Source organism: Malurus melanocephalus, unplaced genomic scaffold (genome assembly GCF_030028575.1).
Source record: "Malurus melanocephalus ecotype Western Australia unplaced genomic scaffold, MMel_1.1 scaffold_3, whole genome shotgun sequence".
NCBI lineage: Eukaryota > Metazoa > Chordata > Aves > Passeriformes > Maluridae > Malurus > Malurus melanocephalus.
In genome coordinates this window covers 14,117-37,365 of record NW_026623235.1, presented here as the reverse complement: position 1 = coordinate 37,365, position 23,249 = coordinate 14,117, and the positions used below count along the sequence as shown (strand labels likewise).

General features: G+C 37.5%; 1 protein-coding gene across 2 annotated transcripts in view; it reads left to right on the top strand.

Annotated features, from left to right (window-relative positions):
- Positions 1-11,577, top strand: part of NUDCD1 (NudC domain containing 1) — a 35,954-nt gene extending 24,377 nt beyond the window's left edge. For both annotated transcript variants that reach the window (XM_057367598.1, XM_057367608.1), the window contains 6 exons: positions 918-1,103; positions 1,750-1,957; positions 3,961-4,105; positions 5,413-5,538; positions 7,665-7,824; positions 9,123-11,577. In XM_057367598.1, coding sequence (XP_057223581.1) covers positions 918-1,103; positions 1,750-1,957; positions 3,961-4,105; positions 5,413-5,538; positions 7,665-7,824; positions 9,123-9,415 — 1,118 coding nt within the window. In that variant the 3' untranslated portion in view covers positions 9,416-11,577. The remainder of the gene's footprint in view (positions 1-917; positions 1,104-1,749; positions 1,958-3,960; positions 4,106-5,412; positions 5,539-7,664; positions 7,825-9,122) is intronic.
- Positions 11,578-23,249: the final 11,672 nt, after the last annotated feature.

Here is a 23,249-nt window from a genome sequence, read left to right as displayed (position 1 = left end):
ACATAGGTATCTTTCTTCCAATTATGTTTATCTCAAAGCCATAAATTTTCGTGTTAATTGGGTTTTTTCGCTCTCCCTTCTCCCTCTTCGGTGGGGGGGAAAGGAGGGAACATCGTGGGCACAGTTCAAACCAYGACACTGATGTATGAAACAGTCTCAAAGATAAAAGCTGTTTTGAGGAATTACAATACTTTACATTTTCTTTCATCAGTAGACAGTTGCTGTTGCTTGATTTTTCTTGAAACTGTGGGTGCAGTTTATTAAATCAGATAAGTAAAAGTAGTAAAAGTAAATAGTTAATCAACAAGCCATTTCTTAAATTACCAAAAACTGTGCTTCATCAAACAAAGCCTTAAAACMTGGTTGTGTCTCTTAACACTAATGACTGAGATCTCTGCCACGTTTGGTAGACTGGACAAAGGGATCACACCCACCTCTACTGTGTTACCAAAGAACAAAAAAATTGAAGCATGAAAATAAATCCGACTGGAGGCAGTGRTTAGGTTTGTTCTCATCTTTTGTGGTACTGCAGGGGACTGTAACAAAGTTACAACCTTTCAAAGTTGGTTTTCTTTCATTAACCAAACTTTAGCAACACTTGCTGTAAAAGTGTTGAAATGAGAAACCCGCCTGCTGCCTTATGAGAGTCAGAAAATATGACRTGGTAACTTTCTTCTGACTTCTCTACAAGAAAAGACTTGTTTGTACAGAGGCTGTGCTGGGCTAGCTGTGGTCAACAGAGACATCATAAGAATAAAAGGCAATCTTAGATTAATCCAGTATTAAGTTATTGGAAAACCATGGTACGGTGATTTAACAGATAAGATTGCTTAGTATTTTTAAGTGTAATGTGTTTCTTAGATAATAAGTTGTTTTCTAGAAATATATTATGATGTTTTAATGATTTTATTTTATAGGTGATCATGCATATGAAATAATTAAAAGGAGAGTTTTGCAAGGAAAATCAGTCCCCCACTATGCAGCAATAGAGCCAAGTGGAGATGGTCTAATGATTGTTTCCCACAAACCATTCACATTTATCCAAAGTGAAAGTGACACATTAGAAGAAAATGATGATGCAGAAATATCAAATGAAAAGAAAGGTAAGACTTATCTGACAGGTTGTGATAGGCTGCTCTCTTCTTTGATTTAGAGCATACAGACACTGTAGAAATAGTAAATCACTGCCTCGGGGCAGGCAGTTTTATTTCATCTCCATTAGCTGAGGCAGATTAAGACTGTTTAGTCTTATGAAATGATTTCTATTGAGTAGTCAGTGTAGCTTCTGGCACAATGTATAAGAAAAACGTGTCACACATCTCTGAATGGCATATACTTCTAGCATGCAGTAGCTTGTCAGTATACAGCACCTGATGTCTCTTCAACCAAATTATTAATCATTAATGGTTCATTATATTTAAGTACCTTTTGAGTTCCAATTTCATCGTACTACAGTAAACTTAAGAATTAATGCCCACTGTATAATTTTATCAGCATATTTGAGTATAAACATGAATATAAATTACTTTCCAAATGAGGGACACAAAGGAACTTAATTGCTAAAAAGGTGTTTCTCCATTTTATGTTAACAATATATTTTGTGTAAATTAGTCAGAGTAAAAKTTAGTTTCTACTCTTTCAAAAGCATAATTTCTTTCACAAAATTCCATATGCCTCAGCATTTCATGCTGTGGAATCCAGTAATCCTTGTAATCTGGTTTGTATTTTCCTGTGTATTTGCAATTGTAGACCCTCTGTACTATTGGCAGCAGACTGAAGATGATGTGACAATAACAGTTCACCTGCCTCAAGACATCACTAAAGATGACATAAAAATACAGTTTTCCCCTGATAACATATGTGTTACACTAAAAAACCAGCCTCCTTTGATAGAAGGAAAGCTCTATTCATCTGTGGACCATGAAAGCTGCACATGGATAATTAGAGAAGACAAAAGGTATTGTATGTTTTCCTATTGATAGGAACTGATTTTAAAACATATACCATGTCTGACTTCTGGCCCTTCTGGGATGGTCTCATTTAATGCTACACCCCATGTCCCTACTTTCAGGAATCTGTCTCCTCTCCTGAAGACAGTTCACTGGCTTTTTCTGTCTCTTTACTGTTTCTTTATCTACTCTTTTACAGTTATTTGCCAGGAAAAAACCCACCCAGGTATCAAAATATTAAACATAGGCTAGTAAGAAGAGTAAACTTTCTTGGTTAAGCAATTTTTTTTAAACTGTTTCGGGGTTGATTAGTTTGAATGTACCTTGGTGTTTGTGTTAATAATTTCTCTTCAACTTAGCACAAACAAGCATTTTAGCAATAATACGACTGAAATTCTTTAGGTTTGACTTAAAAATTCCTTATTATATTTTCCTAATATATGATATATTGTGTGCACTATAGAAAATTAATCTAGATGAACTTAGCATAGACCTCAGAAACATTCCTGCTTTTATTTGAGTAAATTGTAGGAGTTTTTTTAATTCTTAAATAATGATGTTAAAGAAGGAAGAGGGTGCAAAAAAAGAATTCCGAGCTCCTTAAAACACAATCACATTTTCCTTTTGTGAGGGCTCAGCCATGTATTCACTTACCCATGCTGGTCTGGTTATCTCAGAGATATCCACACMTTTTTATGAACTCAAGAAGAAACATGTGAACCACCAGGTGATCCACTCAACACCTGATAGCTGTTTATCTAAAGCAATTGCTACCCTTTGAGTTGTGGTAAGATTGGCTTTTTGCAGTCTCCAAAAAGTTAACTGTGTAGGATAGTAATGCTCAAAAAATAACAGAGAGACTAATATTTTTATATAGATTATATTATATTTGTATTTAATTTTTTAATATTTATGTGAAAATGTGACTGTGTAGTTGTTGATTATTAGGTGTCATGCCAGAAAATAACTCAGCTGAATAACTTGATTTTTTTATTCCTCAGTCAAGTGAGTGATATTGCATGAATTTCAGGCTTCTACTTTAATGAGAAAGAGTAATTCTGTATTGCAATGTAATGAGTTGCACTCAGTTCTTAATGTTTGTATTACAGTGCCACTATAAATCTATCAATTAAAAGTCTAAAACTTGCTCCAAATGTCTGCTGTGAAAATATGCTATATCTAATACCAGTGTTAGTGCTTTAGAAACTGGTTCGGAGTTCACTAAWTAGTTGTTGCTGTGGTGCAGTGATTAGTAAATTAGAGGGTTTTCTGTCAGGAACACTACAACTGCTGAAGACCCTCTGAGTGAATCTAAAAAGTGAGTATAATAAAACTGACTTTAGTTTATCATTATATGTATGTGTTTTTCTAACACAGTGTTTGAATTATTATATTGGTGTGTCAGGCTATGTCTTATTTTTTGTTTACTTAGTTAGCTATTGCTAATAGTTCAGTGATTATACTTGGTTCTCATTCTTGGAGTTTTTTTACATGTTACAAAAATCTTACCTCTTCTGAGAAATGATTGTAGATAGACARTAGAGGTAATTAACTTTTGTGGTATTTCTGAAGTCTATAAAATACAAATATTTTTGTCCCAGATGCTACACAGAGGTAGGGCATGCTGAAGTAGCCATAAGAACTACTACTTACATTTTAAATAAACCCCAATAGAAAAATTCTGTCAGTCTTTAAATATATAGCTTTACAAGTGATTTCCTACCATATTTGAAGTATTTTAATGAGATTGCTTTAGGGAAAACTACACTTGCATTGAAAACTCTGAGGTTTGTGCTTAGGCTATTAGAAATCACATCCTTGGCCTGTTTTTCTTTAGAATGTTTTTTGTTAGAATTGCTTATTTTATAATTCGAATGTTATTGTTATATGATTTTCCTTATCATTTCTGTTTGAAAAGAAGTGCTCTTATTTACATTAAGAGCTTTTTGACTAATCTGACAAATGGATGTAGTTTTCATGTGCTGCTGTATGTCTTCTCTTTGCATTTTAGTTTGGAAATTTCTCTGATTAAGAAAAATGAGGGATCCCGGTGGCCAGAGCTAGTCCTTGGTGACACAAGAGGGCAATTCATTATGGACCCTTCCCAATGCTCCCAAATAGCTGAAAGCCTGATGCATCTTACCTCTGAAGTAATGGTAGAGTGGAAAATCAAACTTTTAAAATTCTTGTTCTTTTGCATGTTGTCTTTTCTCGATACCCTATTTTGCACAGCACTGACCTCCCTCATCAGGTCACTTACTATTCAGACTCCTAACTACATTAGTTTTTAATTCAAAACTGTTAACAAACTAATGACACTAGAGTTGTGAATGTACTTAGAACAGTAAAATCATCTTCCTAGGGGCCTGAATTTAACTTGTATGATGGTGTCTGTGTACCAAACAGAAGACTGGCTTAACATTGGAAATAAACTCTGTTCCCACCACTTAGGATGTGGTAGTTTGTTTAAAGCAATTGATTTAAGTTATTTTGAAAGATGTCTATTTCTTGTTTATCAATAGTTTAGCAAAACTTTTATACTGTCTTCCTAGGGATACTGTACTTGACCTACAGATTGTGAGTGTAAATGACATGTTTAAAAGGAAAATTTAGGAAACCATAAAYATCACTCATGAACTCCCTGGCATTATTGTTATACAGGAAGTCTACTTAAAGTAATACATAATTTTTAACTGCTATTTGTTTGATACTTGGTTTAATTAGAAAATGGCATCTCATCTGAAACTTGTGAAGTGTGACTCCCTATGGCTTTTGATATATTTGGTTTGGATTATTACTTTGTTTTCAATAAGACTGGAAAGTGTTATTAAAATAAGTTCTATTTAGTAGTCCAGACTGACTTTTCTCCTCTCTTCTTCACTATTTGTGAGCAAGACATTGTAGTATATCTTTTGACCATAGATTTATTTGGAACTTCAAACTTTTTTTCTTTTGTACTTTATACTGAGCTTAAAGTGATGATTTTTTTAATCAGAAGTTTTCATTAATATTAAATAAATTTTCATGAATTAAAATTATTATTAGCAAAATTATAATGTGTCATATTTCGTGCTGCTTACAAAATGAATTAATAATTTTTTTAAATAGCATTTATGATGGCAAGCTGAAACAACCTTACACAGATGTACATTCTCTCAATGTTCATAGGTAATCACAGTTGTATGCTTTTGCTACTTAAAGAAGGGAATTTATTGTCCATGTTTTATTGGCTTATGTACCTTTCCTCAAACTGAAATTGATTTTATTGTACCTACCACTCGTGCTTTTCTCCACAGCAGAAGTCATTCTATTAATTTTGAATAAGTATATAACAGCTTAAGCTTTCAGTAGGTATGGATATGAAAATTATTTTCATGTTCTATTGATTTTATTTTTGTTATAGAAAGGGTTAATTTTTTTTTCAGTAGTTTCAATTTTCAGTGTAGTTCATTCTTTTTTTCAGAATCCAARCCCTGAAAAGGAAAACCCACCTTGTAATGCTCAAGAATTAGAAGAATGTGATGCTTTTCTTGAAGATGGTGCAAGCTTGTGCAGATTTGATGGTGATACCTTGAAAGTCACTCATGTAGTGAGTACTGCAAATTATTATAGAAATACTTTGAAACATTTTTTAATTTGGAAGTTGACTTCTATTATCAAAAATCTGCAGACAATTGAAATCACATAAATGTCCTCCAAAATATCAAATTGCAGTAGCAACAGAAACTGTCAGCCCCTATGTGTGTTTCAATGTCATTTTATTATAAAAACAAATCCTTTTGTTCTTATTAAAAAATATATATATACTTTCACAAGTGAGCCATTTGGAAAATTAAAGTTATATCAAAATAATTATAAGAAAAGGTTTTTTCAGTGGCAGAACATTTTTTAGATGTCTGTTTGCATTTTCCTCGGTAACTTTTCAGACAGACTGGTAGAAACTTGACCTTTTTTTACTAAGAAGCTGGAGCATAGATCACTTCATAATACTTCTGTGTCAATCACACTGAAAATAAMAGATTGTGTGCAAAGTGCTTGAATAGCGGGCTTGATCTGGGTTGTTAGCAGCCCTGAGTAACAGTAAGTTAGGACTTGATCTGGTCCAATGCCTTGAGCTGGAAACAGCAAAATCAGTACAAATTAACTTGTTGTCTTGGGGTTGTTTGGGGTTTTTTTGAAGATGTCTCTACAAAGCTTGTTAYAAACATTGGTGTTGCGTCTCATCACTACCTTGTGTCACACAAAGTACATCTAGGCCAGCTTGTTTTGTACAGGAAATGTCACGGTTACAGGACAAGATTTAGCTCGTAATTTCCCATTTTCCCTTGAAAAGCTTGAGAAGAAGTCTAAATCTGTATCTTAGAGAGCTTGGTGGGGTTTCTTCTTGATTTTTTTTTTAATTTTACCTCTTATCTATCTTTCTTTTGCAGTGCAGATGCATAGCTCCCCCAAGAAAGTAGTCTGTTCTGTGGATACAATGTGACACATTTGTCAGAGGATAATTTTTTGGTTTTGGTAGGAGGGCATTTTACAGAAACTAATTTCAAATGTGTTTTAGCTGATCGGTGATGCACAAGATATRGCAGGCATAAGTAGAAACAGGAGGTTAAAACTAGACGAAAGCAAAAACTTTTACATCATGGCTGTACAGTGGTTTGAGTTACCTAGTGAGTTGTGCAACCTCTGTCCTTGAGATTTTCAAGACCAGACTGGAAAAGGTTCTGAATAACTCAGCTTAAACTACTGCTTCTCACACTGAAGGGTGAGAAGTTTGTGCCCCAGAGACATTGGAGACATTGCACAGATCAGGAGGAACATGAGATCATGGGGTCAAGGAAGTCTGCTTTCTAGAAGCCATCAAGGCATTGTGGAGCAAGTTTGAACTCCGGGGAGCTTGTAAAGAGTTCATAAAACGGGTGACATAAAAATAACTCAAAGCTTTATGTGTTTAAAGCATTATGGTCAAAGGACAGTTACTTGGGTAGGAAATATTAATTTCAGCCTCTTCCTTGGGAACTTGCGGTTTTGATCCTTGTTGGAGTATGTGGGAATATGAATATTTCAATATATTTTTCAGTGTACAGGAATATATTTTCACTTTGTTTTAGTTCTTCTGTCAAATTATTTGGGTGGTTTTGTTAGCAGTTCTGAGGCCTTTTTCTTCAGAAATCTGGCTGGTACAGCTTTTTACCCACAACTCCTGCAAACATTTTTATTGAAGAGTGTGCTTATCTGAAATGTAATACTTACTTTATTATGAGTGAATTAAAAAAAATGTTGACATTTCATAGTTCTAGTATTCTAGCTAATCCTTGTTTCAGTGATTGCCAGCTTTTACCTGAGASGGACAGTATTCCCTTCCCTGTTAACCCTGCAGAAAACCAGACTTGATTACTGAGAATCTTTTTGTAACATCAGAAGTTGTAGGTTAGGATCCTCTATCCTACAAAACCATTTCTGCAAAAAACAAATTCCCATTTGTTTGTGTAGTAGGCATAATGTTTCTCTAAATATTACTCCAACAAACATCTCTTAGAAACATACAAGGCACCTGTGGTGTACTGAGCTGTTGATCACCGGGATACAGCATAATGTATTCAAATATTTTGTCAACTAGCAAACATAAAACTGTTGATCATGTAACTTTGGCAGTATGTGTAAAAGAATCTGCTATTTATGCTTTGAATCAATATTTTATATTTGTTTTGTTTTCAGATTAATCTTGGAAGCAACCAGTATCTTTTCTCAGTTGTTGTGAATCCCAGAGAAATGCCATGCTTCTGCCTGAGGCACGATGTTGATGCTCTTCTCTGGCAGCCTCACTCTGACCAACCAGAGAATATGTGGGAACACATTGCAACTTTTAATGCTTTAGGTAAGAAATTAATATCTGTGTCACACAGCTCTGAGACTTTTCTATCTGAATACTTCTGGTGTGGCTTAAGTTGATATTTCACTTATTTAAATCTGAATTCAAAGTTACAGTAATTCTGTTGATAGCAGCATGATAGCTTAATTTTGGAAATAAGAGAACATAGAAATAAAATGCCTATGCCCTGGGAGGAAAACAAGCCTTTTCAGACTRTGTATAGGATGCAAGCACAGCACTGTGCAGTAAAAAGGAGAGTTCCTTGAATAAGTGACCTTGAGTTAGACACTGAAAAGCATAATCACCACCTTAACACACACACAGACATCTTCAGGGCAATAGCTGCAGTTAATTGATKTTATGTCTAGGTGTGTGTAATCTTATGGTAAGGTGTTTTAATAAGTGACCTTCAGATTTTTGCTGTCTTGTTGTCCCATGTGGTAACCACTGGCATGCATTGTTCATTGGAAATGAAGCAAATAACCTTTCAGAAAAATGGTGGATTATTTTGCAAAGATTGTATCTCAATTCTCTTTGAAAMAGTGCAAAAGGAGATCAGTCTGAAAAGAATCTGTTTGCAACCAGAGTCCTGTAATGRAAGTGGAAAGGGGAAGGGTTTTTTCCTTCTGAGTGAATATTAGCAGAAATTACAGTGTGTTRAAAACTAATTTATTTCAGTCAGTTCTAAACAGAGATGTCTGTTCTAAATGTCTGTTCAAGTTTAGGTAGGCTCAGAAATCTGAATTTTTAAATGTAATTACATGCTGGGAGATGAGGGGACAGAAGAGATTTATTCTGCTTAGAGTGCTAATATTATGCCAGTATTGCCTATATGGACCATGTCWGTGCCTTATGATCCTGCTGAGAAAATGAAAGCTTGTGAGGCAGAGAGGAGTCAGATATGGGAAGAACATCTTGCTGTACCTATATATGTATCCAAAACACCTGTTCAGGAACACAAGATTTGTATATTGATATTAAACTGGTTAATGCATTTGTTCAGAAAGTACTGTCTTATGTAATAAAAATGGTTTGGATTTATTTTTTGGGGTTTTTGTTGTTGGTAGTTTACTTGTTTGCTTGTTTTTTGTTTGGTTGATTTTGTTTGTTTTGGGGTTTTTTTTGGTTATAAACCAACAAATCGATGGGGAGTTGTTTTATTGTTATATTGCATATAACAATATGCAATATGTTACTAATTGCATATTATTTTTTAAGTTAAGCTTGGGTTTGTATTAGCCAGTTAAAGTGCTGTTGAAACCTCTRTTTTACTCATCCCTTCTACTTGATTTTGGACTATATAGGTTATGTCCAAGCATCAAAGCAAGACAAGAAGTTCATGGCTTGTGCTCCAGATTACTCCTACGCTGCTCTCTGCGAGTGCATGCGACGTGTTTTCATCTATCGCCAGCCGACTCCTCTGGCCACAGTTCTCTACAACAGGAAGGAAGGAAGACAAGTAGGACAGGTTGCTAAGCAGCTGGTRGCAACCCTGGAAGCCAATGATCCTATCTTAGGCTTTCAAGCTACGAGTGAGAGATTATTTGTTCTCACAACAAAAACCTTGTTTTTAATAAAGGTGAACTCTGGAAATTAATTATTCAGTGTGCTCTGCTGTAGTTTGTGTTAACAATTTGTTATAGAACTGGATAGGCAGATGATCTGACAAATTCAATACAGTTTGCTAAAAACCAGAAAGGGGATATTTTACATGGGGAATCAAATTTCTTCATTAGAATTTGTCTGTAAGAAAGTGACAGTTTTTTGCCACCACTGGGGTAAGCTTTTTCAGAGCTATGAAAAGTGTCTTCTGCATTAACATCTTTGTCAAAGCAATTGTCAGAGGCTGCTRTTGGATCGGTGAATAGATTTGTGCATTGCTTTTTCCAAATGACTTTATTTGCCATACTTCTGAGTTTTGAGAATCCACTTCTGTGTTTGAGTGCCACTGTTTACCTATGAAAAAAAGTAGTCAGATAAAGAGTTACATGCATATGATGTACAAAGTTGAATGTATCATAGAGAAAAAAATTCTCCAGTTCAAATATCATTGACCAAAAAACTGAGTTGATATTTTGACATTCAGTAGTTTTGAGTGAAATGTGAGTGAAATGAATGAAGTACTATGTTTCTTATACAGRTAATTAAATGGAGCAATTTCAGTACATAGGCACATTTTAGATTATTGATATGGGACTTATTTATACTTGCAGTAAAWTCTGTTCACATTTCTAAAATATGTTATAGTAGCTTTTTCCAGAAGCAAAGTAAGGGTCAATGTATAGCTGGCAATTATACATTAAGTGCTATTAGTTAAGGTCTTGTCATACTCTCAGTTGGGCCATTTTTATTTGACTTTATCCTTCATTTCAAGTGATTCATTTACAATGAGAAAATGGGTGACAGAAAAAGCACCAGTATTGTAACCTGGGATGTGAAACAGAGGTGCTGCTTCTGCCTCAGATGCCCCTGTAAATGCTGCATTGTCACATTGTCAGTTAACCATTCTGTCTGTGATGCACAAGTCCAAACGTGGGGTAGTTGCAATGTAAGAGTACTCAGGCCAGTGAGGATGCTTTGGTTGAACAAACTGGAATGGTTAAATTTAGTGAATAGTTTTATCTAAAGATATTTGTTTCTTATTTTAAATTGGCATTGTTGATACATTTAAACCAAAGAGTCAGTTGTGACAGCTCCACCCTGGGTTGGGCTTTTTTCATAGCTGGCTTACAATTCCAGAGCAAAAAATGCCTAATATATTGTGTAGTGGCAGGAAAGCTGCTGTCTTCTGTGGTACCAAAGTACTGAGAGATACAAATACAAGCGGCCTTTTAGTTTGGATCTCCCTTCTAATATTATTTCAGAACTCTTTAAGAATCTATTGAGAGATGAATAAGTGTTACTTGTGATTGTTTTGACTGTCCTGTAAATTCTCCAGGTTACTATCAATGAACCGCTTAAATAACAAGTGAGAATTTAGGAGAGAGGCAAGCAGTTGTGGCTTGCAAAAACCCTCCAAATGCAGAAGCTTTTCAGGGAACCTGATGTTCCTTCTCCCTACAGCAGGATTATATTGTATATCCAATATTGAAAAGCTTTTCTTAAMTTTTACCTGGGTAAGTTAAAACAGACTGGATTTGTAAACCTCTTTTCATTCTGTCCTTTTAAAACTGTCTTGAAAATGCTTTTTGTAAAGGCTCAGTGAATGTATTRCTGCTGCATGGCTGTTGTGCATCCAAATTTTATTTGTTGGCCAGTGATACCAAACAAGGTGGCAGAATTCCTACAGAGGTCCTGTAGAAAAGATTTTATTTAGCTTATTACTTTGAAGCATAAATTAAGTGCTTTTAGATGTATATGAATATTACTTAGTRACCTGAGATTTAATCTTTGGGGACACAGAGTTAAAAACATATGATATTTGGGAAATGGAGGAAWGAAGGAATAGAGGAATCATAGTCAACATGCTTTTGTCACCTCTKGTCTACTGCAGGAAACTTCAATATAGGTGAGAATTTCAGCTGTTCTTCAAATTTTTCTTGCTATGAATTACMTGTGTAGAAACATGCTCTGCTGTCTCCTGCAACAGAGGAAAGAAAGTCGAGTGAAATGGTTATCTCTTCAGAGGTATTACAGTGTATAGTGGCTAGAACTCACTTTTCAAATGTGTCTATTTCAAGGGAATTCTTGTTTGCATCTGGAAATAACTGAAGCCTGAGGAGGGGTTTATCCCTTTTTTCATATTACTCATCTCTTTATAATCATAATAATGGTGTTCCTAGGAACAATGAATCAAGTAGTCTCTATTTTGCTTCTATGAGGGTCAAAGWTATTTTATTATTTAAATTATTTGTTACCTTGAGGAACCTGAAGTGCTGCTCCACAGCAAGCTACTATGCCCCTGAGGCAGGGCGCTCCCAAGCACAATAGCAGGCTGGGCAGAGAATGGATTTGGAGCAGCTCTGGAGARAAGAGTGGGAGTGCTGGTGGATGAGAGGAGGGACATGACCCAGCAATGTGCACTCAGAGCCCAGAAAGCCAGACATGTCCTGGGCTGCATCATGCAAAGGATGGCCTGCAGGTYCAGAGAGGGGATTCTGCCCCTCTGCTCCGCCCTGGTGAGACCCCACCCGGAGCTCTGAGGACCCCAACATAAGCTGGTTGGAGGAGGAACACAAAGATGATCAGAGRGCTAAAACACCTCACCTATGACAATGGACTGAGAGATTTGGGGTTATTCAGCCTGAGCAAGAGAAGGCTCTGGGGAGACCTCAGAGCACCCTCTTAGTACCTAAAGGGAGCCTGCACTAGTGTTGGAAAGGGTTTTGGACAAGGGCACGTAGTGACAGGACAAGGCATAATGGCTTTAAACTGAAAGAGAGTTGGTTTAGATTAGGTACTGGAGGAAATTCTTTACTGCGTGAGTGGTGAGGCACTGAACCAAGCTGTCCAGAGAAGTGGATTCCCTATYCCTCAAAGTGTTCAGTACCAGGCTGGATTGGGTCTAGTGCCAAGGTGTCCCTGCCCATGGCAGTGGGGTTGGAACTTTAAGGTYCCTTTCAACACAAACCATTCTATAATAACTAAATGGCTGCGAGCCACCAGGAGACACTCCCTACCAGTGTTTCAATTTCTGTGTTCAATTACTCTTAAGACTCATTTGTTCAGCATATTTTAAATAGGCTTATACAAAGTAGAAAATGAGGATATTTAAAAGAGTTGGTTTTCATCTCTTTAAAAGAGAATTATTTCAAATTTTGTAGGATTTTGTTTCTTGAAATCTTACTTGATCAGACAGTTCTTCCTGAGAGGTCCCAATCACAATCTATTTACAGAATATCTGAGAAAATATTTGGCTATTACATACTTATTGGCTATTATTGCATTATTTGATTTTAGTATTCTTTTTCAGTGCTTTCCTTGCCTGCATGTTGGGAATACATCATGTACTCTTTTACAAGAAGAAAAATTCTTTTTAAATTTTTTATTTAAATAAATAGAAAAAATGTTAAATTGAAAAAAACCTTTTAAAGGATTTATTTTAATTTCAAACGTATCCTTCCTATGCTCCTGAAATAAAATAGAAAAATAGAAATAAGAAATTCCTTAAAATAAGACTTGTGTTAAGGAGCTTTCTGCTAGGGCAAAGTTCTAAGAGGTGTCTGCGCTGCAGGGCCAGGGCTTTGCCAACATATGCACTATTGCACACTTTGTTAATCTCTGTGAAATCCCCTGTACAGCCTTGCTAATGTTCCATTTCTGCCAACACACAAATTTGCAGAGGTAGTTACTGGAGTGGTTGATAAGTATTCAGGTGTATTCTTGTGTTAAAGTGCGCACTGTGCTCATCCTGTGTCATCTTCATGTACAAGACTCAAATGATCTGGACAAGCCCTTCTGGATGGAAGAGAAAGATCTGCCTTCCCTTCTTCTCCCCCTACCTCCACATGGGTGCTTTTTTTTGCAGGAATCTGAAGGAAAAGAGGAAGGATTTGGACTGTATGTATGCCCTTTGTCAAAAAGTGGCTCTTCATTAATAAAACAACAGATTCTGTGAGAGTAACAATTAAGGTTAAAGCTTATATTTCATTTCAATTTTTTGTGCTTTGTTTCAATAATGGTCCACTATAACTTTGGAATTTCCTTGCCTGCTGTCAATTTATTTTTTTCTATTTTCATTATGCAGATTAGATGATCTTGAAACCTTCAGTCAATCATATATTAGCATGTAATAAAAATTTTGGTTTAAATTTTTGTGCTGTCAGTCCTATGTGCCATATGTAACACATTTCTGCAAATCTGGTGGGATTTGTTTCCCCTCCTCCACATGCAATACATTTTCGTTTGTGCTTGTGATAAAAATCAGCTTGGTCTAACGATAACTTGACATCTTTAAGGGAGAAGAGTCAAGCATCAAGGAAGCCTTTTGGTCAAGACTTAAAATTATTTTAAACTTAAGGTGTAGTCCCTTTTGCTTCGAGACAAGTTTGCTRGAGTACTATTTTTTTCTTTATAAAAGATTTAAGCTACTTCTGAAAAGCTGGGTATTGATTAAAATAGATCTAATTAACAGTTTCAGATGCAGAACTTGATACTTGACATAGTCTTTACCAATCTGATGCCCAATGCAAAATATCCTTTATAAGCCATTCCATTGCATTTTTGTAATCAAATTGGCAGTTGCAAGGAATTGTCAAAAAAAAACACAGGAAAGCAAATTTTAAAAAATGAATCATTTTAGAACATGACTTTCATTATGCTGTGATGCACATACAGTTTCTACTAGTGTATTCCACTAATGCATTTCTTAATGTGTTAGTTATATTCTGAATTGTGTGCAGGATTTGTGTGTGTGTGTGTGTGTGTGTGTTTGTATTTTCATCTATACATGTACACATCTGTATGTGTTCATATTTCCTGAAGGTACTGGAGAGGCTGGGGCACCTTTCACTAGATCAGGTTGCTCAGAGCTCTCTCCAMCCTGCCTTGAACATTTCTAGGGATGGAAGATCCACAGCTTCTCTGGGCAACTTGTTCCARTGCCTTACCGCCATCACAGTAAAGGATTTCTTCTTAATATCTAATCAGAACCTGCCCTCTTTCGGTCTAATGTTYTTACCCCATGTCCTATCACTGCATGCTCTTGTCCAAAGCTCCTCTCCAACTCTCTCATAGGCTTCCTTTAGGTACTGGAAGGTCCTGTAAGATCTCCCTGGAACTGTCTCTTCTCCAGCCTGAACARCCTCAACACTGCCGATTTTCACACAGGAGAATAAGCTTGCTTAGGCAAAATAAAATATACCTAGTCTTTTAAAATCATGGGTTATATGCAATACATATGCTTTGAATATGCAATTCAAAGCAGCTGGATCAATCAGAAAGGGAACTTGTTTGTTACWAGGACCTCCTATGTTGACATTTTCTTTGCATGTGGCAAGGTTAAGTCACCAGTAAAGCTGCCTGGATGCTGGTGTGATTGGAGTCACTCCTTTTGTCCTGTTTCTTACCTGGTGTAACTCCAGGTGCTTGCTGCTGTCTGAAAAATTCAGTTAATATTTATATAATATATAGTTAATAGTTATATTAACTACAGAAATAGCTATAACTACTATATATAGATATAACTACAGTCATGTAATATATAGTTAATAGTTATAAGGTATAAGAATTGTTTGCTGTTAGCAACACAGTATTGAGCCTGTGCATCCAATGTGTCATCTGATAAAATCCGCCTTTTCACATAAAACAAATGAACAAAATAAAAACCAAAGCCCCAAACCCAACCAAACAAAGCAACACACAAAAAACCAGAAAAACCCCAAACACCTAAAATTCAGGCTGCTTTTTGTTTCACATATTGTTTCTGAGAAGTACACCAATAATGTTTTTCTTTCTGCTCTTAGATATCTTTTCCTGTGCTATAAGGAACAGATGCAATATCCTCCAAGTTTAAACCTCATGTCTCAATGCCATGGGGACAGCAGGATATCTGTCACTGACTCAGCTGTGTTTCAGGGACAAATTAGCATGCAACTTGGTTAGACTGCCAGCTGTTCCATTAGGAAGTGGGGAGAGGAGAAGTCAGGTTATTTTAATAGGTTCACTGTGTCTGTTTGCGTGGCTGCACTCTCTGAGGTCCATATAATTCAAATATTGGAATGGTCAGGTGGCCAAACAGGGAGCTGTGGGCTAGTGAGCACAACATTCACTCTGAACCCRTCTATTACCTGCACAGAGTTTGATGTTCTTGCTCTGTTACCTGCCATCACAAATTGTTTTTAACTGTCTATTTCTTATGATAGCAGAAATAAGTTAACTTGCTGACTGACTGCACTATCTGCTGTGGAAGGAAAGAGCACACAGTAGATTCCTGAAGATAGATATCTATATCAAATGTGATTTATACCATGACAAATCAGTTACATGGTTTTGACTTCAAGCTSATTAATGTTTGCAATTCATGATTCATGAATTCCCACTCACATTTTCTGGTGGAATTATTCAGATATGTAGGTAAATATATGAGAGTGTTAATTCAGAACTGGAGATAATTAGCAGTTCTYATCAGTATTTAATTTTCAGTTGGTTATTCTGCCTTTATTATGTGAACTAAATTTCTTGAAACCTGTAAGAACTAGTTCACTTGGCATTCTTAAGTGATAGTGACTAAGAAAGTGGAGCTTWGCCTCCTAAGTACTGACAGTGGGCAAAGTCAACAAGGCCAGACAGGACCGGGGAAAACTTCACGGTGCTTTAAAAGCATCCTGTTAAAAGCAACMTACCAATGCAAATGGAGTGCAGGTGCTTCAATCCTGGATTAAATTCTACATACTTCCTGAGTTTTGCACCCTCATTCTTCTGAAACAAGATCACAGCCTAGGAAGAATCCAATCCCTGCTGCCTTACAGCTCTGCAGAGATTCTGACTGTGTGAAATTAAAACAATAACGTGTTTGTACCAGTGATGKCCAGCTGTGTCCATACTCACATCATGTTTCTCTGAAATGTGTGTGGTTGGATGTGACATAAAAAAACAAAAAATAAAGTGGTCAGGAAAAAGSTCAATCTGTCCATCTTTCGTTTCTCCTTCCCCTGCTTTTGGGTACACAATTCCTTGTTGTTTGTTATGAGCAAAGAGACAGCCAGTGCTCTGCTGTCTGCAGCCCTGAGCCCTTCAGCTTTGGGCTGCTGGCTTTGCAGCCAGCTGTGGCATGGATACCGAATTGCACAGCTCCAGTTTTCCTTCTAACCTGCCCAGGTCTCGGTGTCTCTGCCATCAGGGTAGAGGAAACTCGCATGTGCTGGCAGTTAGAACCACACCCCACAGCCAGGGATTGCCTTGGGTGGTTATGGCTGGAGTGGTTTAACAGAGCAGGGAGCTCTGTTTAGAGAGAATTTGGGGAAAAGAAATAAAATTTGTGGGTTGATATTAAAAAGGGTTGGTAGTACAGACACTGGGGAAAAAGAAGTTGTTTTTTTTGTTGTTGTACAGAAGAAATTATTCAAAACGCAATTGCTCACCCCTCACTGACCAAGGCCCAGCCAGCTCCAGAGCAGTGGTCTTCTGCCAGATTCCCCCTGGGTTATATGTTGAGCATGACACCATATGATAGGAAATATTCCTTTGGCAATTTCTRGTCACCTGTCCCAGTTGTGCCCCCTCCCAGGTTTTTGTGCACCCCCACCCTCCTTAATGCCAGGGTGGGGTCAGAAGCCGAAAAGTTCTTGACTTAGTGTCAGCACTGCTCATCAGCAACTAAAGCATCAGTGTTTTATTAAAATTATTCTCGTCCTAAATCCAAACCACAGCACAAGCAGCTAGGAAGTAAATTAACTATCGCAGGCAAAAGAAGAAAATGGCAAAAYGGAGCCTTCCTGTCCTTCAGGCAATGGGAGTGCATATCCAGCCTTGAACAGCCCAGAGGGAATATCCCCATCTACAAGCACAGGTAAACTCTAAACATGTTTCCAGGGGCAGKGGAGTGAAGGCTAAAAGATGCTGGGAATATGTTTGAAGAGCTGTAACATGAGTTTAAAGGTACCATGATAGGAATGGATAGATCTGCTCTAAAGGGTTTCTGCAAGACACAGCGTGGTTTTCTGAGCCATGGCTAAGCTGTGTTGCTTTAATGCCCATTTTGGGCCAGCTTTCGCTTCCTTCTCTATTTTAATGGGAGGSAATTTTTGTGCCTTTAGCAGTGATRTGRGYTAGAGTTCCTGTGATGACAGCACAGAGCTCAGATTCGCAGAAACTCTTCAAAAGCCRGGCCAAGGAGTTGTCCTTTAAGATGTTTTAAATTTTTCCCATTAAAATACCTGAGTGGAAACAGGATACATGATTACTGCTGACTGAGAAAATTATTCAGAGAAAGATGAGGGCATATTTTAAATAAATGGAGTATCATATGTGCTTATATGCATGAAAATGTGCACAGAAGATGGGGAGAGAAGAGAGCCATATGGCAGTGGGGTACAAATGGCTCTACTGCTTAGGGAAATTAATAACTTTAAGCTTTGATATATACGAGCCTGCTGGGGTTCAGATGTTCTCAYGCTGGTGCCTTAAGAAACCAGCTGAATCAATAAAAAAAAAAAAAAAAAATTTGAAAGACAAAACACTCAGCCAGCATCCAGCTTAAAAATTCAGAGAAGACTCCCTCAAAAAGGACTTAGAAAAAAGGTTGGGGCTTCTGTTAAGACTGAAATAAAAATAAGATTAAAATGAGCTTGTTTATTTTTATATATTTGTGCTGTCCTGTATTTAGTTTTAAGATGGTTTCCTACTATTTACMGGTTTTTTGTCTTACCCTCTAAAAATATAATATTGACATCAATATTAACTTCTTTCATTACTGAATCAGAGTAATTAAAAGAATCAATCACTTTTAGTCAAAGAGTTTTCCCTCTTGATAAAAAAAAATGGAAGTTTTTACACAAGATTCCTTCCTTTCCTGTGTCTTTGTCAGAAGAGCAAACATTTATCAGGAAAGACATGGACTGGAAACTGCACCAAGGTAAGTTYTCTACAGCAGAACATAAACAGCCCAGAAAAGCTGCTCAGTAGGGGTTTCTTTGCATTTCAGCTGAGACTTTGCAAGTCCTGTGTGCCCTAACCCACGAGTGAGACTTCTTAATGTTGTGCTTTCCAAGGAAGAAAKGAAACAGGTATGGTAAAAAGTAATAGTGCATCACACTATTTGTGTAGATATACTCTGAAGGAGTATTAAAAATCACATCATATTCATATTCATGTGATCCTGGAGAATGTAATTGCTAAACTTATATGGAAATTAAATCAGATATCAATTAAYTGGCAACCAGCAGCATTCAGTGTCTCCAGTAACCTGAACAGGTCCAAGCCATGAGCAGCCAGCGTTTCCAGGGGAATGATACTGGAAATGGTATCAAAGATTTTTCTAAAGCCCAGGCAGACAACATCCACAGCCTTTCCCTCATCCACCAAGCAGGTCACATTGTCATAGSAGATGACATTAGCCAAGCAGGACCTGCCTCTCACAAAACCCCACTGGCTGAGTGTGACCCCCKGGTTGTTCTCTTGTGGCCATGTGATGGCACTCAAGATGACCTGTCCCATGACTTTCTCTGGCACCGAGCTGACAGGCCTGCAGTTCCCTGGATCCTCTTTCTCACCCTTTTTGTCCCTGGGTGTCACATTTACTGACCTCTGGTYGACTGGGACCTCCCAGATCAGTCAGGATTGCTGGTAAATGATGGAAAGTTTACTGAGCTCTTCTGCCAGCTCCAGTTTGTCCCTGACAGACCTGTGTGTGTCTGGGTTGTGAACCTGAAGAATGTGCTCTGCTCTCAACCCATTGCTCAAACCCATTGCTGATGTGACTGTCAATAACTTGTCTTCACAAGTATTTTTAATACATGTACATCATATGGCATTTTAATGTTTTTATTTTCTTGGRGAGAGGTGAAATAACTGCATATCCATCATGAGTTCCCTCCCCACCTATATTCTCTTACATCAAATTCTTGATTGTCCTGTTTGCAAAAACATACTCTGTGGCCATCCTGTTCAGATGTCATCTCCTGGGGTTTTTTTTGGTTTATTGTTATTGTTTTTGTTTTTGTTTTTGTTTTTTCAGGGAGTTGGGGGGTGTTTTGGGTTATTTTACCATTCCAGTTACTTGGCAACATGTCTGGCAGGGTGAGGATTTCCTAGTCAGGCTGAGTATCACAGTATGGATCTAAACCACCTTCTGAATTTCACTGTAATCAAGAGAGAATGTGTCTGGCTTCACCTGAAAGGCAGTCACATACTGTAAATCATCAAACAGGGTCTGCAGAAAGCCAGGGAAAACAAAACACAATTCAGATGTGAAGCCTCCAAAATTCAAGGTGCTTTGGTCAATCAATAACAGTTTGATATTTGATTTGAGATGCTGAAACAGGTTCTTTGTTGCTTCAACTTCTATTTTTCCACCCGTGACATTACCAGACAGATTAATTTTTTGAACTGCTTTGTTGACACTGAAACCCAAGAACTTATGAACCCAGTGATTTCCTCAATAAATTAAAGACTCAAAATCCATTAGAAATCTTCAGGTTAAGAGCATGAAAACATAGGTCAAGATTCAAGATGGGGAGAAAGCTGTTGCTTGCAAAGATGGGACATAAATCATCAGCTACWTCATTCAATTCGTATTCTCCATATGGATCTCACTTCTTTTTGCTGCTAGGGCTTTTGTCTGGCTTTCATTTGCATGTTAGAAATAAAATATTGGCAAGTTCAGTCTTTCACATCTTCAGCTGTTTGGGATCAATGTATTTGTAAAGTACTCTGTACACTTAACTCTATATACAAATAGAAATAGTTTAGCTACCACTTATTGAGGATTAATACCTCAGCTGAATTATATCTTCACACTGCTTTCTAACTGGTTGCTTAAACTAGAGGATTTAGTGATTCCTTTTTATGTAGAGCCATTTATTTATGGTGCTTGCTGATAAATATGAAATTGGTGTCTTAGTTGGCAGAACTTGTTTGGTTTTTCTCATTTTTAGGTTTTAAACAGGGGTGTGTCAAACCATGACAGGCTTTCTCTGCTGGCAGGGTTGGCTCAGGTGGTGCTTGTTCAGCCACAGCTCTCATGCTCAATTGGTTTGGGCTGGATTTCCCCTTGGRCTCAAATGTTATTGATGCAGGATTAAAAAATTATGTCAAGGGAAAAYGCTAAATCTTGATTTTTTTTCAGTCTGCTCTGGCATTGACTGAGATGAGCAATGTGTGTTTGTGAGTCAGCTGGAGAAATGGATGCATGGGTTGCCCTTTCCCTGGCAGGTGCTTCAGACACAATGAACACGGGGTCAAATCCCAGATTATGGCACTCTGCAGCTGCAAGAGTTTCTCCTTCCTGGAGAGAATTCAGATCATTCATTTACATACAGACTTAGCTTTTTTTAAGATGAAAACACAGGAGAACTAAGGAACTGGTTGGAGGTCAGAACCATTACCAGATGAGTTCTGGAGTTCATCTCTGCAGCCGTATATGAAACAAAGAGGAAGGGCTGCTTGACAAATGCCATGAGAGATAAAGCTTCCTGCTTTCTCAATAAATTACATTTTAAAAGGTTTTCGATTTACAGTATTAAACATTTCTTAGTGAAGCTGTTGCACTTGTGGAGAATATCCAACTCCACCATAAAGGAAGATGTGTTAAAAATCTATGGATGGAATGGAAGCTGRAGAACTTCCATCCCACCTGGTTCTCCTGTTGCAGTTTAGGTGTTTTGTTATGATTTCTCCTCAGTGAAGGAGCTGAAAAGAGATGATGTTCTCCTAGAAATCCCTGGAAGCAAAGGTTTGTTGTGAGAGGAGTTAACCTCACAACAATTTAGAACTTTTGGGGGTTTTCAGAGTTTTATTTGAAATCTGAAAACACAGTTATTCTGGAAAGCTCCCCTTCTCACCATGTTTTTCTCCATGCATGGATCTGACCTGACCCTGCTGCCATTTGCTGTGGAGCCAGGGAATTCCCTCCCAGCTCTGTCCTGCCCTCTGAGACCCTCACTCAGAGACCACCARGTGTGGATTCATTCCAAGTGTCAATTCTCTGGTTGGGGAGAATTTTCTGCTGCCAGAGCAGAACACAATATTGAAAACAGACAAAACGGAGGTGTAATTTTTGTGGTTTTCCTGTGTCTTTACGGGCAGCAAACCAGCCCATGAGAGGTTTCTTTTTGTCTGCCTGAGAAGGTTTGAAACTGCAGTGGGCTACTGGAAAGACTTGAGGGGAGAAGGGAAAAAAGATCAATCTGAACCTGAGAAGAAGCACAAAAGAGAGGAGATATTTTATGACCTAGAAGTATCTCCTCTGTCAGAAAAACACCTATTACCTTTCTTTCTGTGACTCTTACAGAGACTATAGTTGACAGGGTTTTGTTGGAGGTTTTTTTTTTTTTCTGCATCAAAAGTGATGGATCTTGGCAGCCTGGTTTATCCTCTCTCATTTTTTCACCTTTTTATCTCCAAAAGAAAATGGATGCGTTCTCTGTGGTGCGCTCAGTGACACAAAGACTATGTCTAGCATGTTGTACACCAGCCATTGATTCTCTGTGAGAGAAATCTTTGATCCCTTGATAATGCCATGGCATCCAAGTGCCATTTTCAGTTGTTACTCATTGAAGTTTTGGAAAATATATCTATTTTTCACATAAWGTAAAATTATTGATTATGATAATCAATATTGAGCTTGATTATGTTCTCAACTAAATTAGAAAATGTTCTCAACTAAATTTCTTACTAGATGAAAAATGCTTGGTTTTCTATGTTGATTGATTTCTACCCAGTTCAACAGTAACATGAAGAACTCTACCAAATATGCTCTCCATAAATTTTACTAAAATAAGATACTTGGAGGAAGAAATAAACCCTAGAAATGCCAGAGCTGAGGCATCCAAGTGAGGAGGAGCTGCAGCATCCAGGTATTGATTGCTTATTTAGATGGCTTGCCTTCATCTTCTTAGAGAGAGAGAGGGTTTGTTCAAACTCACTGACAGGAAGTCATCACAAATTGCATTCCAAATTATCATGGCTAAACATCTAGCTAATTATCTGGCTCTGAAATTAATTAGACTTCTGCTTTCTCAGGTCCTGACCCAGATGCCTGTTGATGGCTTGTTGAGTTTTTTCCTTCCCTGTTGCTCATATCTGTTTTCTGTCGCTTCATATCTGGATATCTTCTGCTTTCTCCTGTGAGTCTAGGATGGTGCATTCAACTGCTTTAAAGGTTCCCTTCCCCAGGCACATCGACCCTGCCTGGTGACCCTGTTTGTGCCCAAAGTGATGGAATTGAAAAGCACCCCACAAGTACCAGGCAGAACTGGTGACAAAAATTACCAGTTCTTCCATTGCTCTAATATTCACAGTGACTGAAGCAGGTGCACCTAATTKTGAGGATTTATTTTTAATCTTTCTGAAACAGATGGAATCTCTGAGACAGTCGCTGTTTAAGAGGCATCTTCCCCCAGTTTTGATTACTTTGGAACGCTAAACTTCCACTGGCAGAAAACAAATCCTAATTCAAAGCCTAGATACTTACAGGGCTCTTTAGTTCTTCCTCTCTAGCTTGACAGAGGATTCAAGCTGCTAGTACTAAAATATTTTTGCAAATTAGGCCTTGAGTATCTCATTTTGCACAGGAAAACATTCCATTTTAATTATTCGGCTGAACATGAAAGCGTGTCTAGCTCTAAGCAACGAGGCMGTTTGCAGCTCTGATTAGCCACCCAAACATAAGCATTTTGCAGCGTTGCTTACTCATCCAGTTAGGAATAGTTTAGCTCTAATACAGGAAGATTATATTTGCAGAAATTTGAAAACAAGCCTATGTATAATCAAGGGTGTTCCTCGGCCTGTCCTCAGCTGATTTATTCAAGAAGCAGTGGCAGCTGAAGGGAGGG